At 37.3% G+C, this 16,201-nt stretch overlaps 1 protein-coding gene across 4 annotated transcripts in view; it reads right to left on the minus strand.

The window, feature by feature from the left end:
* The window catches only part of SNRK (SNF related kinase), a 41,800-nt gene that overhangs the window by 14,423 nt on the left and 11,176 nt on the right, over window positions 1–16,201 (minus strand). For 3 of the 4 annotated variants that reach the window (XM_086742762.1, XM_086742764.1, XM_086742763.1), the window contains exons 2-3: window positions 15,974–16,070; window positions 14,128–14,821 (exon numbers count right to left, since the gene is read on the minus strand). The exons of the other annotated variant lie outside the window; for it this stretch is intronic. In XM_086742762.1, coding sequence (XP_086598888.1) covers window positions 14,128–14,716 — 589 coding nt within the window. In that variant the 5' untranslated portion in view covers window positions 14,717–14,821; window positions 15,974–16,070. The remainder of the gene's footprint in view (window positions 1–14,127; window positions 14,822–15,973; window positions 16,071–16,201) is intronic. 4 annotated transcript variants of the gene reach the window in all.

Consider the following 16,201-nt stretch of genomic DNA (forward strand, 5'->3'; position numbering starts at 1 on the left):
CAGTTAGATATTCTCACCATACTTTTACAGCTGTGGTGGGCTGAGCTGGGTTGGGGGGCGGAGCTACAGAGGTGGCTTCTGTAAGAAGGTGCTAAAAGCTTTCCCTATGTCCAATGGAGCCAATGCCAGCTGGCTCCAGGGAGGATCCATACCTTGCCAAGGCCAAGCCCATCAGCAACAGGATTAGCACCTCTGGGCTAATATATTTTAAAAGGGAGAAAAAGGCAGCAGCACATGAGCCTTGCCCCTGGCCTCCCACACAGGCATTGGAGCCTGGCCCAACAGTGGGTAGAGAGGAGTGAGAACATGTGAGAGGAACAACTCTGCAGACACCAAGGTCAGGGAAGAAGGGGCAGGAGGTGCTCCAGGCACAGGAGCAGAGATTCCCCTGCAGCCTGTGATGCAGACTATGGTGAAGCAGGCTGTGTCCCCCCCCCCCCCCGCCCCCCATGGAGGTCCACAAGGAGCAGAGAACCACCTGCAGCCCGTGGAGGACCCCATGCCAGAGCAGGTCAATGTCTGAAGGAGGCTGTGGCCCCATGGGAAGCCCACACTGGAGCAGGCTCCTGGCATGACCTGTGTAGAGCAGCCCATGCTGGAGCAGGTTCACTGGCAGGGCTTGTGACCCCACAGGGGATCCACACTGGAGCAGTCTGTTCCTGAAGGACTGCACCCTGTGGAAGTAACCCACACTGGAGCAGTTCATGAAGAACTGCAGCCTACAGGAAGGACCCACACTGGAGAAGTTTGTGGAGGACTGTCTCCCATGGGAGGGACCCCATGCTGGAGCAGGGGAAGAGAGCAAAGAGGAAGGAGCAGTAGAGACAATATGTGATGATGAACTGATCCCAACCCCCATTCCCCGTCCCCTTGCGCTGCTGGCAGGGAGAAGGTAAAGAAAATAGAGAGTGAAGTTAAGCCAGCCCAGGAAGAATGGAGGGGTGAGGGGAAGGTATTATTAAAATCTCTGGATTTTTCTCATTATCCTACTCTGGTCTGATTGGTAACAAACTAAGTTAATTTTCCTCAAATCTGTTTTGCTCATGATGGTAATTACTGAATTATCTCTTCCTGTCCTTATCTCAACCCACAAGTCTTTCATTATATTTTTCTCTCTCCCATCCTCCCAGGGAAAGGGGAAGGTGAGTGAGCAGATGCATGGTGCTTAGCTGCTGGCTGGGGCTAAACCATGACGTGGCTGAAGAATAACTTCATTGCATCTGCAGTCATGGCTACTACAATGACTCAGCTTGGAGTGTCAAGGACACAAGTGAGCAGTCCAAGCAGACTTAAAAGTATACTAATAACTAGGAAGCAAGAAAGTAGTGTGCCTAAGTAAGTCTGATCTACATGTGAAGACTGAAAACAGAAAAAATCACTGGAAGACTTAGTGCAGACCTTATTATGTCATAAGACGTTATCTAGGGGTCATCTTCAAAAGCCCCCCAGTATCATATTATAGAAAGCTTCTCCTCATTTATGGAAGCAAAGCCAAGTGTTTGGATGTTTGTAGGTGTTTCAGGAGGACAAGTTCAAGAGTTCTGTCTTGCCCCTTCATATGCAGACTCGCAAATCAAGGGGTTGCTCCCTTGTCTATTTTCTGTGCCACAGTTTAACTAGATCCAATCACTTGTTTGCAACTCAACAGGCAACTAAACTCAACCAATCAACCTGAGGAATGATACAATATCTTTAAAAAGGCTCTCTTTCTGGTCAACTGCAAGTTGCCACTTTGTTAAAGGTAAAGGCACAATGGAAAACATACATATTGCTACAGCCACAGCTAAGGGAAAGAAAAAAAAAAAAAAAAAAAAAAAAAAAAAGGAAAGACTCACAGTTTTTGTGCCCCTCCCAAAAAGTAAGAAAGCTTATTTAATGAATCTTCCAGCAGCTTTTGTACTACCTACAAGTGACCAGAGATCAGCCTACAGATCTTAGATCACAGGTGTTTGCAGAATTTTTTTAGTGATGGCTAAGTTCACTCCTGTGTTTTGCCATCCAGCATTTCATGCAACAATTTATAGGTGTCTGTATTAAGAGACAAACACTTAATTAATCACCATAATAGTGAATCACAATAATTAGGAGAGCTGTTGCCAGCAAGTCAAGGGAGATGACCCTTCACCTCTTCTCAGCCCGGGTGGAGACCACTCCTAGAGTACTATGTCCAGTACTGGGGAGCCCAGTACAAGAGAGACATGGACATACTGGAGAGTCCAATGAAGGGCCATGAGGATGAAGGGACTGGAGAGGCTGAGGAAAGGCTGAGAGAGTTGGAAGTGTTGAGCCTAAAGCAGAGAAGGCTGATAAGGGGATCTTATCAAAGCATATAAACACCGGAAGGGAAAGTGCAAAGAGGACAGAGCCAGGCTCTTTTCAGTGGTGCCCGGAGACACGACCACAGGCAATGGGCACCAACTGAAACACAGGAGGGTTCCCTCTGAATATCAGGAAACACTTTTTTACTGTAAGGGTGACCAAACACTGGCACAGGTTGCCCAGGGAGGTTGTGGAGTCTCCATGATCGAAGATAATCAAAAGCCATCTGGACATAGTCTCAGGGAACTGACTTAAGTGTTCCTGCTTGACCAGGGGGATTATACCAGATGACCTTCAGAGGTACCTCACTGGGGTATGCAGCACCAATAGGATAACTTTTGCCCATCAGAAGCAGCATATCGTAGGTCTTTGAGAAAATGAAAGCATGACATAGCACAGTGAGAACTAAAATAATGTTGATAGTGTAAACATATAGACCTTGAATGCTCCATTTAAGCCAGCACAGGTTTGTGGCAACTCAGCTATAAAACACAATTATTTTTCACTCCTCACAGCAAACACAGTGTAAAGGATGTAAGTGTGAAGGAAGTGGTTAAAAAAAACTGACAGAAAACAGGAAACATTAAACAAGTTTTCAAAGTAACTTCATTTGAAATATATAAACCTTGCAAGAACAATGGAAAAATGGTACTGGTATATAAGTAGTGAATTATTCACTGCTATTTCAAACTACCACAATTATTCAGACAACAGCTGCATGCAATCCTAAACAAAATAAGAACAGTAACAACAGCATCTTGCCCTTCCCAACCAACCACAAAATTTCACATTGGCACTTTTTCTAAGACACACATAATGCTGGATGAAATTTAAAAAAAAAAAAAAAAAAAAGGTATTTTTATTGGCAGATCTCTCTGCAATTAGGTTTCTAAGACCAAATAAATCCCAGTAGGTTTTGCATTATAAAGTTTTTATTTTGCATGTTTTGAAGACACTTATAACTCGACTTAGGTAATACTACCGAAAGGGGAAATTATGTCCTCTTCATAAAAAGGATCCATAAACTTGATGGTCAGAAGTCTAACTTATTTGTAAATATTACTTCTAAATTGAAATAGATGATCTACACTCCCAACATGCAAGTAAGTTTAAACACGATACTTTGCTAGCCTTCAGTGTAACTCAAAATCCAAGGTTTAGCATCTGAAGCAGATATTCCTAAATAATAAGTTAATATCAACATATCATTTTGAAAGATTTAAAAGATCAACAGTTAAATGACTATATGGTACATATATAAGAAATGCTAGTGTTTGGATGTACAGAATGGCTTAAAACTAATAAACCAGGTACAAAAAAATTAAATCAATCCTATATCTATGCTTTCCACTTTTGTCTACTGGAGATCCATAGCTGCATGTTTTTCAGTCAAATTCAGAAAACATACCAAAAAAAAAAAATTGAAAGAAGAAATGAAAATGCCTTCTTCTCTTTAAAGATATAATTTTTGTTCACTCATTTAATGTAGTAACCATGGTACATTTTGGAAAATTCTTTGTTTCCAGAATAGTGCCACCTGGCTGATAGAGGCAAAATTCAAGATCTTTAAGCATAGCCGCCTTTGAGAAATCAGTAAAGAAAAATCGGAGATTATTTTATTCTAGTGCTTATTTGAAAAATTTTAATATCTCCCCAAACAATATAAAAAGCCACACACCAGAATGTCTGTTCCTGTCCTGTTTTGTGCTGCCATAATCAGTGCTGCTCTATTATTCTTTCCTATTAATAAATACAAAATTCATCTCTTCTCTGGATCCCACGGAACCTAAGGAAGGTGGAGATAGTTTGCACTAAACTGATCAAGTCCTTTGATCAACACTTGGTCATTCTTGTGCTGTACCCTGCTGTTGCCAATTTCTGCTCACATACTAGGTGTAGCAAAGGGGGAATAACTGCTTCTGCTGGCAAGACCACTTCCACCAGCAGAGCAGACAAAAGCACCTTGATCTTTCATTTCTAAATCCCAAAGAGCGTTCTTACCCCATTACAAAAGGAGGTTTCACTCAAGCTGAGTGAAAGCCTCAGTCAAGATCTAGTGATGTGATTTGGTCAAAAGCATCAACTTTGACAAAATAGTTTTATGAGCAGATTAGAAAGATGTTGGAGCAGCAATGGAATAAGAGCCTGACATCTCTTCAAAGCAAGGTTTCTAGAAAGAAACAGCATCTCTTATTAGACCAGCTAATAACTGGGGAAAGGGAGAACAAAAAATAACTCAAAGTTTAAAGGAACAGAAGTTTTCCTTTAGCTCTCCACACACTTTAAAAAAAAAAACACAACTTTTTTTTGTGAAGGCAGCCCTTACAGTATGTTCTTAATTCAATATACCTTATATCAACTCAGGGGATAAATCCTAGCCGAGACAGTTTCTTGCTTTCACACATTATTAGAAGCTGTAGATATACATTTAAAAGCAAAGACAACATCTGTTTACATTTTTACCCATTCACTGAATGACACTGGTTCACTAAAGGGTTGCACAAGCACCAAAACAAAACAACAAAAACAGAAAAACACAACAAAAAAACCCCAACAAAACAAAACCAAAGGAGAGTACAGAACTATATGGGCAGGATCTGAATGCAGAGCGAGATTGCTTTTTTGAGACCTGTTAAATGGGCTATGCCATTTAAAAACAAAATCTTACCTTCAGTTCAGTGCAAAAATGGTTTGACATACAGTACATACAGTAAAGAATTCTGCACAGATCTGCCTCTCCTCCACCTTCACATGCTTGGCATATCATTAAGATAATATATTAGCTATGGCACTATGTTAATGCTCAAAAAAGAGGTTTTAGATGAAACCTTTAGATGTAATAAATTTATTACTGGGTAGTTTAAACAGATAGAGCAGCAAGTTTTGTAAGCAAAACTCCTTGCCATGGGCCAATGAGTCAGCATACATTTGCAGCTATACTCCCCTATCACAGCTGAGAACTCATGTGTCAGTGCCGATTTAGATTTGAGACTCTTAACTGAAGGAACACAGGGAACAGAGGGTTACAGAGACCCATTTTTAGAAGAACAGATTTAAACCAGGAGTATTTTTCACAGTTTCAAATTTTTTACTACTCTTAGTAACTAGCAGTTGAAGGCTTTATGGAAACTGCTTACTTCTCCTCTCCTCCATGTAATTTTCTCTCTGCAGAAAACTGATGGAAAAGCAGAATTTAGGCCTGACATGCTGCATGCGTTTAGCATGCTTGTTACCTGTAGAGCTTCAAACCACCATAGTGAAGGCAGGCACACTTGTATACCGCAGTGGCCAAAATCAGGGTCTCTTTCAAAAGCATAGTCAAGTTCTCAAGATGCAATTTAGCCTTTAAATTGGGTACTAGTAGCTTTAAACTGCTATTGCTATAGGAATAAAATAAGAGAGATTAGGAGTTTTAAAAGCAGTGACTAGCTAGCTGCAGAAGAGAATATTTTATTGTTTTTAAAGTCATTAAATAATGTTGATTAGAAATTGACTGTTCAAGCAGGATTCCTAGAACCATGACAACCAGGGCTGTGTATATGCAACTTCCTTACATAACATGAAGTCACTGCCATAGAAACCAAACTACGTCATTAGCTGTCTACGCTATGCCTGCCTTAAACACCGGACAGTCAAACATCTGTTATGTTCTAGTTTGTACACTGCACAAAGGATATTCATCTGCTTAACCACCGAGCTGGGCTTCACCATTTTATTAGTCATTTATTGCTTTCTGAAGCTCCTGATTTACTCCTAAAATAAGCACCACGCATTGCAGAAAGTTACAGTTTATATGACATAGGGGAACCTCATAGCATAAGATTTGCTGAAATTTCTACCATTCCTCAGAAGTCAGACACTTGTAACACTTTTATATGCTATGTAGATTAGTGATTTTAAGCAGCTAAAATCCATACTCATTTTGGAATAGCCACATTCACACTCAACTTAAATTAAAAACTCATTTTACTTTATGTAGTCTGTTTATTAAAGTTGTTTATTTCAGACATTTATGGGAAAAAGATTTTTTTTCCTCCTGAGTTAAATGTAGAACTGCTTAACAGTTTACACAGTGTATATTGCTGAGCTGATAAGATAAATCTTTCTACAGAAAGTCTGCTTCTTCAGAAGTGATTTGTAATATTAAGTAAATTTAGTCAGGTTCTATACATTTCTCATTGGAATGTTTACTGTAACAGCTGAACACAGTACTTATCTTCCACTAGAAGCCACTTAATAAGCAAAAAAAACACAAATTAACTTTTATGGAGATGACAAATGTTTACATGTTTATTTTGCCACTGCAGAGGTATCAACAGACTGGATAAATGAAGGATGGAAACGGACCCCCATTTCCTGCATCATAGGCAATTACTGTAACCACTATCTTAAGACATTAAAGAGAATGTCATCACCACTGCTGCCACAACCTCTTCAGAGTAGATCTGTGGAAGAAAGCCAAATCCATAGAAAACTGTTGAAGACACGCTTTGAAAGACTCAACACATCAGCACTTCACTATAAAGTTCTTCTGTGTAGCATCTCTGCACTCTGGGCATGTTCAGGGCTAGGCAGCAAGTGGCCAATATCTGAAGATGGCCGTTTTAAACTCCATCACAAACTAGTTTACTTGGTGGAACCTTCATTGAGCTCAGGAGTAGGTACAGGCTGACAACTCACGAGGATAAGCACGCTTGTTACAAGCTGAAATTTAAGATCTTGTTAACAGCATAGGCTCATTTATAGCATAGCGTCACATAATTGTCTGAAGAACCAAAACACAGTTTAAGAGTAAAAATTCATATGACAAGTCAAACACTGTAGAAAATGGGATTTCTATTAAAAACAGTGATGAAAATTATATACTACAGTATAAAAGGATAAAAAGCTGGTACCATATTACTGAATTGTTTGAATAGTGCCTGTTATATTGTTGATATACTTGTGCTTCAAAAGGAGAATAAGAAAAAGTACTTCCATCCCTGTATAAGCTAAAAAGCTTTAAAAAGTTGTATTCCTGGTATAAAAGTCAGTAGCAAGATAGTGTAGAATAACTTTGTAGTAACCTTTTCAGCATTTCTGTGCATCACAAATATTTTTACACTCCCATGTGCACAGACTGCTGGCAAATCTGGAAGATGCTCAAATTGGACCAGTTGTAAAGTTTGAAGAATATGGGTAAAGAAGAAAGATTACCTTTTTGTAGATACTTGATTTTTAGCTGATCAAACTATTCTTCCATTCTTAAACTTTTGATGAAAAATGCTTTGAATAAGCTTGTGTACTGACCCCTCTAGTTTTCAGAGATGTCACCATCTGTTAATTCAGCTTTTTTTTGGTCTTTGTAATATGGGATTTATTTTTCCCTTGCAGAAAGCTGAGGAAGAGATCACATGCAATCAGTGCTAACATTTTCAAAATTAACAGGCAGAACTGGGTTTTCTCCTTGTTTTGAAGCACTACAAATCCAATTAAAATTACTATTAGAACACATAGCAGACAAGAGAATTAAGAGATATCTTTTCCTTCCCCGTCTCTCCAGAAAAGAGCATAAATAGCAAATGGCATTTAGCAAATTATTTTCATAATTAGCTTATCTGTCTGATGAAACAGTCTGTTCTATATATGTTATTTTATTTGAATAAGACATGATCATCAGTAACTAGTCTTATCTTCGGAAGCAATTCTTATTTTCATTCAGTCTGGCAACTAGTACTTATTTTTCACTGAAGACAATAGTATGGGTTTTGCTGGTTGCATAAAACTATTAAAATACAGGCAAATAGTTGGAGTTTTTTTAAGTAACTACTGCATCTCAAATTTCAGTAAGGATATTTTAATAAAAAACACCACCATTGAAAGGTCTTACTGAACACATGGCACTGCCTTTATTACAAAACAGTCTGTTTTTCTCCAATTCATCAATTCTGCATTTAAAAATGCATTCTTTCTGCTTCAGTTTCTATTGCTTAGCCGCATTTCACAAGTTACTGATTCTACATAAAAAAAAAACCACAAACCCAACATTTTCTGCATGACTCAATTTTCCAGTACTACTACTCTAGAAAATAGTCAGGATAAAAAAAAAACAACAATATTAATTATCTAAATGTAGAATGAAGTTTTTCTCTGTATAAAACATGTTCTCAGAATCATTGGACATGTCAAAGTCTATACAGCACATTGAGCTTATAGAAATGTTTCACTGCAATGTTTTTGGTCTTTTTTTAAATATATATAAATACTAAAGACAATTTGCTCCTGGCACCTAAGAAATCCTTCATATTTTTGATCAACTCTCTCTTCCTAAAGGTTTTAGCTGTAAAATGTATAATTTTTATAAATAAAGTACAAAGTAACAGCTTTATTTATAAAAAAGTACAGCTTTACACATGAAGGCAAAACTTGAGCATCTGGTTTATAACTAAGCAGTACACCATTGATTCAGGTCCCACCAGATCTGTGTTGCCAAATTAGTCAGCCATGGCTTGAACATAAGTAATCTGAATATTTGCTTGCAAGATACATGAAATTAAGCTTCCTGGCTGTGGAGATGTAGCTATTATAATGAAATCTTGCTCCACAACAGCAGTTTGAAATATTATGAAAACAGTTCTCCCATGAACACAGCAAGATGAATAAGAAACCTCTCTATACTTAACTTCAAGTAGAGCTGATACGGTAGTAACTGAAGACTATCTTGACAGCTTCTCCTCTGTAGTTTCACTTGGATAAATTATTCTTTGATTCACTCAGCAGTTTATTAGTGAATGCATTAAAACTTGTGCATAAAGTAATCCAGAATGGAACATAAATTATACTTCATAAATATTAAGCAGCATAGATTTATTGAGAAGTCATCAGGATCACAGACTCCCTACCATTCATTACAGCCCCATCACATCATAACTTCACTTCTGGATACAAGGCTCTGATATCTGTAGCGTAACCCTCAATTTGAGGCATTAAAAGTAGTTTCTTGTCAATAAAGTGATTAGATTGAGGGGGGAAAAAGCAGAATCAAAGGATAGCATACTACAGGAAAAATTGGACTCCCATTTCACTAAAAATAAATTTTACTACCTGCATACAAATTGCCACAGAACACAAATTCTTTGTTAATGAGATGAATATCCTCAAGATTGAAACTTCCCAGAAGTATTCTACAACAGATTCCTTATATTTGTCCCTTCTTAAAAGTAGAAAAAGCTAATTTCTGATCATTTTTCAAATTTGGTTCCGTTTTCTTTTCAGCAGTGAGATACACTGCACAGCAGGGAGAAGGCAGAAAAGCATGTGCACTAAAACAAGTAGACAGGAGGAGAGCGCAGCATGGAAATCCACAAGGTACTCACATTAATTCCTTCCGGTTTGCTTCAAAAAGCATTTGAAGCTAAGTACAGTACACAATTCTCCTAAAAATGCAATGGCAATGATACTTGATCAATTTCAGTCAAATGAGTTTCTCTTACATGGAAGGTGAAGATAAGTGAGCTAGGCTGAGTGGATCTAACCTAAACTTGCTAACACAAAAGAAGGAAAGGTGGTAGGACCTGCCCCCAGGACTCTAGGCCAAGCTACATGCTTCACTTCCTTTGCACCAGCTCTTCCACTGGATGCTAAGGGTACAAATAGCTCTGCCAACCTGGCAGAAGTTAAGCCTGCAGAACAGTTAAATAGTTTCCTGTCAAATTAGCTAATAAAATCAGTTCATTAAATGATCAGCCATGCAACAGAGTGCAGCACATGAGAAGGGGTAGCTCTGCACTGACACAAGCAAAACAGAAGGGAAAGACCTCTTATAGGTGCTGAATAGACAATCCCAGTCATACAATCTGAATTTGGCTATTTCTCATCCCCAGAAGGATGAATTTACTCTGCAAATGTTTCCATGCATCCACGAAATCACATACAGAATATCTGACTGCAACAATAAAAACTTAAAAGTGTCAATGTCTTCCAGAATTACTATAGCCTACACAGCACTTAATACTTTGTAGAGATGCCAAGTAGTTAAAATAGAACTTCCTGTCCTCTGAAAGAATCAACTAATCTGAAAAACTGTAATTACTCTTTATCATGTAGGAAAGAGGTGACTTCTATTTATTTAATGATCCAATTTCTGTTGATGCTCGTAGAGGAACAAAAGAAAAGTATTACCAGAAGCATGCTTTGTTCTCTCATCTGTAGTTATTCACTTTCGAACATCGCTGGAGTTTGCTGGATTACACCACTGCTCTAGACAACTGTCTGATCTAAATACGTCCACTTGATTTACGAAATCAACTTTATGTGCAACAACAGTTCTCTCACTTTCCTCTAACTAGAACAAATTTTAATTAAGGGTGGGAAAAAAAAAAACAAAACATGGGAAACTACAAGCAATAGAACTTCTCATTATCTAACTCACTCAGTTTTTTGAAAGGCCCTGGGAACATATGATCATTGCCTAATATTCCGCTTGCATCATTTTAACTACAACCTTAAACACAAAAGGAAATAAGACCTAAATTAACTACTTTCTTTTCAAGTGTGAAAACTTTTAAGTAGCATCATAAACGGGAGACTAATCCCTAAACTAGCTGAAACACTTCCCTTTTCATAAAGTAAGCTTTTCCATCATATTTATTAAGCATGTAACTTAATAAAAGACTTTCCCTGAGTATTTCAGCTCTTTGTAGTAAGAAAATGTAAAGTCTTTTCCTTTATATACTCATTCTAATATTATAAGACATCAGAAAAGCCATGGCAAAGGTCTTTGGCAAAAAAAGCCCCATTATATATCTCAATTTTTCTTGCATTAATTTTTGCAAATACAACAATTTTTTACAAATTAAGAGAGGTATGGGTTTTTTTTAAATATTATGAATGCAAATGTACCTTAATATGCATAGAACATAAGTAGGGCAATCCTTTTTAATTTGGCATTTCAGTAAATTGAGTTGGTTTTCAAGTGGTCAGATACTCACAAAGGAGCCAGACCACGTAGCTGCACTGGAGAAAGCGTGACCTGCTTTCTCATAAGGAACTAGCTCTTGGATTGGTTCAGCTACAATGTAATTTCATCCAAACTGGCAAAAAAATCTTTGCCATTGTCAGTCATTATTATTGCAATATTAATAGCCTTACTCAGCCAAATGCTGAATGAGTTCACAGCACTTCACCACTATTTCAGGCTATATATACCCCTTGCACATTACCAGCATCAAAACATAACCAGTGTAATCTTTTTAAAATGTCTACTTCTGAATTTATAAATACTTATAGTCCACTAGGATGACCTCATCTTAGCATGAAAGTTTATCTTTAAAAGTTAAGAAAGGTTTGCACAAGCTGGTTTCTCAGTTGCATAATTACATGGTTAGTGATAACTTTCCTAAACATACATTCTTTTAAGATTCTACATTTAAGACTCAATTTGGGGGAAGAAGGGCTTTAAAGAACTCCCTAATATTTTTTCTTTTTTCCCCCCTATAATATTTGCAGTTAAAATACACAAATAAGTCATATTTAGAAACCTTACATAGTTTATCTTACCTTTTCACTCACAGTTAGTAAAGGAAAAGCCAGACTCTTAAAGGCTATTACCTTATTGGCAACTTGTAATAAATTTTGGTATTTTTATTCTGTAACTATTGTACTGATGGTACTTTGTACTGCACTACAAAGTCTCTGAAGCGATGAAAACTGCCACTAAAAAAGTTATAATACAAGCACTGCAAGCTGTCAACTAGGATAGAAGTTCTAGCATCCAGTAATTCAGAGAGTATACTGAGGAATAAGCAAAAACAATCCACTGATGTGTATTTAAATATTCTCAGAAATAGAACTTAACTAGCATCCTTAAACATCAGCGAGAAGAATTTTTTTCTAGTTTTTCTAGTATTCACATCAATCCACTCAATATTAGTCAAACATCCTCCTCTATGAATCCATTCAACCATTTTCTTCTAGCACTATTCAGAAGTTTACCTACCTAATTGCTTACAAAGTCCTCTAAGAGACATTTTACATGATGCCACCATTCTTACACTTAAGAAGTCCAAAGTGCACTTTGTTAACTATATAATTCAGTTTGGACCATCTGGTCATAATGCTCCTAATGCCATCCTCCCTAAGCCCCCCCGCCCCCCCCCCCCCCCCCCCCCGCCCTGCAAATTAATCCCCACACACCTTCTTTCTTCCAAGCATCTTTTGCTGGGCAGCAATATCAAGACTTGATTTTTTTGCTCATCCTACAAAATCTGACTGCCACTCTGTTTTTCAATAAATAATTCACATAAAGCGCTGTACAGAATATTTAACAAATTCACTTTTCCATCTAATTTCAGAGGCTACTGTAATTAGTTACACTCATGCTTCAGGAAACTCAAAATAAAAAGACACAGAAAAACGCAGAAGAACTCAGGAGTTAGAGTGTCTAGTTTGTCAATAATAAAACCAGAGTCAACTTATCTAAAACATTTTACTCTGAACAGAAATAATTTTGTCAAGTATCACTGTAGCATCAACATGGATTTGCAAAACTACAAATAGCATAAACATCTAAAATCCCTAATTGTAGCACTCTAATGAAAGCACTTTCAAGTCCAGAAAACCCACAGTAAAAAACCTATGCAAAGTCAGAAGTCAAAGTGACATTCAAGTGTTTAAGCAAAGACCGTAAGATCTACTAGCTAAAAATATTTTATTATAAAATAATGCAAGAATTTTAGTACAATAGTGTGTAGGAATACCTTGTCAGCATACAAAACTAGTTGATTGTTTACACTGGTCAATTAGAAAAAATAGGACAAGTCAGTCTTAATTTAAACCATCACTACAGACACTACTATAACCTCAGCAAAACACACACACAGCCATGTCGAGAGCCCAAATGAGCGTTATACTAAGATGGTAAAAGTTCTTATTGCCCAGAACCTGATACAAGAGGCATGTTGACTACAATAATCTATTTCTGAAGCATCACTTGGAATTACATGTCCCTAAATTTGTTGGAGAAGTAGTGAGTTCTACCTCAACTAACAGATATGAGCAATCTGTATGACTACAGGACATTATTTAGTGACTCTATCAAAGTTTACAGCTATTTTTAAAAAACCCTCTACATTACGTCTAACAGCATATGCAGTAGACCTAACAGAGACAGGAAGAGAATTATCTGTAGTAGTCTGCCTAGCACACTCCACCTTCCAGCTAGAAACATCCAGACTAAGTTAGACATTACTATTTCTCTTACCTTTTAAACAACTGGGAGTAACTGGGAACTCATCCCCTACTTTCAATTCTCAGACAAGAAAAGGGCAGAGAAGGGGAAGAGGGAGTTAAAGCCTTCCTTAATTCCCTGTCTCCTCCTTCGATAGCTAAGTTAGTACTTATTAAAAGTGGATTCAACATGTAAGCAGCCTAGGCTGACAATGTCATTCTTATAAAGCTAAATGGAAAAAAAAAATCACTGGTGGGGGGGAGGATGTTAAAAATAAATTGAAAACAAGCATTTTTCTGAAAAGGAGATGGGTCCTCTAACAAAGCAAGTACAGATATACACATTGCATTCACATTATCATTCATAGAAAAGTTAATTACAATGTATACAATTGTATCATTTCATACAAAAAGAACTTTTAAGCATTTTTGAGAGTTCCCTTCAAATAGAGCTGCTCTGGCATTAACTCATCCAGGTTATGATATTATTTCTTGCCAATTAGTTGGCTTCCAAATATGGCACTATTTTGAAACAGAAAACAGAGCGGCACAACATCATGGTACTTAAGTTTAGATTATTGATGGAATTCAAAGAGGACATACCTACTGCTGGTGCATCATATTCATCCCCAAGTAAAATTTCAGGAGCAGAATATGCAAGAGATCCACAGCTTGTGGTGAGCTTCTTTCCAGGCTGAAATTTGTTGCTGAAGCCAAAATCAGTCAATTTCACAAGTCCTTGTTTTTCAAAGAAGACCACATTCTCTGGTTTTAAGTCTCTATGAACTACGTGCAGTTTATGACAGTAGGATATAGCATGAACTATTTGAGCAAAATATTTTTTTGCTAGATCCTCATTCAGACCTTCTTCATGTTTCATGATGTAATCAAACATGTCTCCTCCATCACCTAGCTCTAAGATAAGATAAAGCTTAGTCTGGGTGTCAATCACTTCATACAGTCGTACTATATTAGGATGCTGCACTAGTTTCATGCATCTAACTTCTTGAAAAAGATGTCCAGTGGCTAGAGTGTCCAGTTTGGTCTTGTCAATTACTTTTACTGCTACTTTTTCACCTGTAAAAACATGCCGAGCAAGTTTGACCACAGCAAAATGGCCTCTGCCCAAAGTTTTATCCAAGTCATATAATCCTGCAATTTTTCCATCATATCCTCGTTTGAAACCTGCCATTCTGTTTCAGAAGATGAAATAATATTTAAGCTCTTTGGGAATGTGATCTTTTCATATAAGAGTATCTGATGCAAATAAATAGTCCATTGTCACTCCCAAGCATACCTAAAAATAAAGAGACAAAATCATATATTTGTATAAAAATAAGCAAAACTATTGTCCTGTAATTCTCCAAAAGTTACATTGCTGCATTTTTACAGATTACTTCTTAAATTCTTCAGGGGTTTTTGCAAAGGGTTTGATACACCATGCTGTAGTAACCAAAGAATTTCTGAAATCAAATTATCAGCACGCTTGAGGAAAAAGAATTTCAACAGTGCGATAATGAAAATTTCTCCTTCGTGTTGCAGCATGAAACAGCTCTAACACAAAGATCTGATGGAATGACTCTGGACTTTTACGTTCTCTCTTTTAACAGCTTCCTGTTTAGCAAAGCTCAGACTGACACAGGAGCCTTAGTTTTGTTACTCTAATTTGCACATTATCAATCAATACTGTAATTACAACAAATGAACAAAGTTTCACAGGCTGTAATGAAACATTTGGGTTGGATGTACTCTTAGTGTTAAATAAAATGTCTTGTTAAATATTTTGACTGGAGGTATGAAAACTGGTGATAAAAAGTTTGCATGTAGGCTGCGTATGTTCAGCAGTCCTGGGAATGAGTCAGGAGAAGGGGAAGAAGAGTGGGAATGAAGGGGAGAGAACTCAAGAGTTCAGCTTACTTGTTCTGAACTCCTGCTTACCAGTTAATTTGGCATTTAAACAGACAAGATTCAACTTATAAAGAGTTCATATTCAAACATGATTTTGAAGGTCTTATGTCCCGTTGCCCTTGTTTTCATACACAAAGCCTCCCAAAAACTTTTCATGCATCTTTAACATAGATTGATATTTAAATAAAAATCTGTAGCTATTAAAAAGTTAACCATTTCTCCCACTTTAAGTGCAAAGTAGCTAGAAATATGAAAAGTAGATGGCTTCTTGCCACCTCAATAAAATACAAAAAACATAGCTCTTTAGAATGTATTTTCACAGTTTCAAAACTGAACTTCAAAAGGAAAATCTTTGAAAAGGAAGCTGGCAAACAGCCCCTTATATTTGCTATTCTGAAGTCAAAATGCAAGCATTAGATTAAAAACATTCCCTGCTAAACAAGTTATTTCACAGGCAGTGAACTAATGAACCTGGTTTCATATGGATTCAATTACAAGGTTGGGGGTCCTGTGAAGATTCTCTGATGTTTAACAAGCTCACCTTACTGCTTCTCTCAGCTGGAGCCATGGTATAGCCTCTTCTCTATCCAGCTGTCTACTTCCAAAGTCTGTGGGAATTCAGTTTGAGACCTCCACCCCTGAAAAATTTGAATGAAATCAATCAGCTTCTGAAATCTTGTAACCTAGACAAGGAACAGAGTAAGCGTAACAATTGTAGAAACATTGAGCTTTGGGGCTTTTTTGTTCTTTAAAGATAATAATCAAGCTT

This window comes from Chlamydotis macqueenii, chromosome 2, assembly GCF_036417535.1.
Source record: "Chlamydotis macqueenii isolate bChlMac1 chromosome 2, bChlMac1.mat, whole genome shotgun sequence".
NCBI classification, from domain to species: Eukaryota; Metazoa; Chordata; class Aves; order Otidiformes; family Otididae; genus Chlamydotis; species Chlamydotis macqueenii.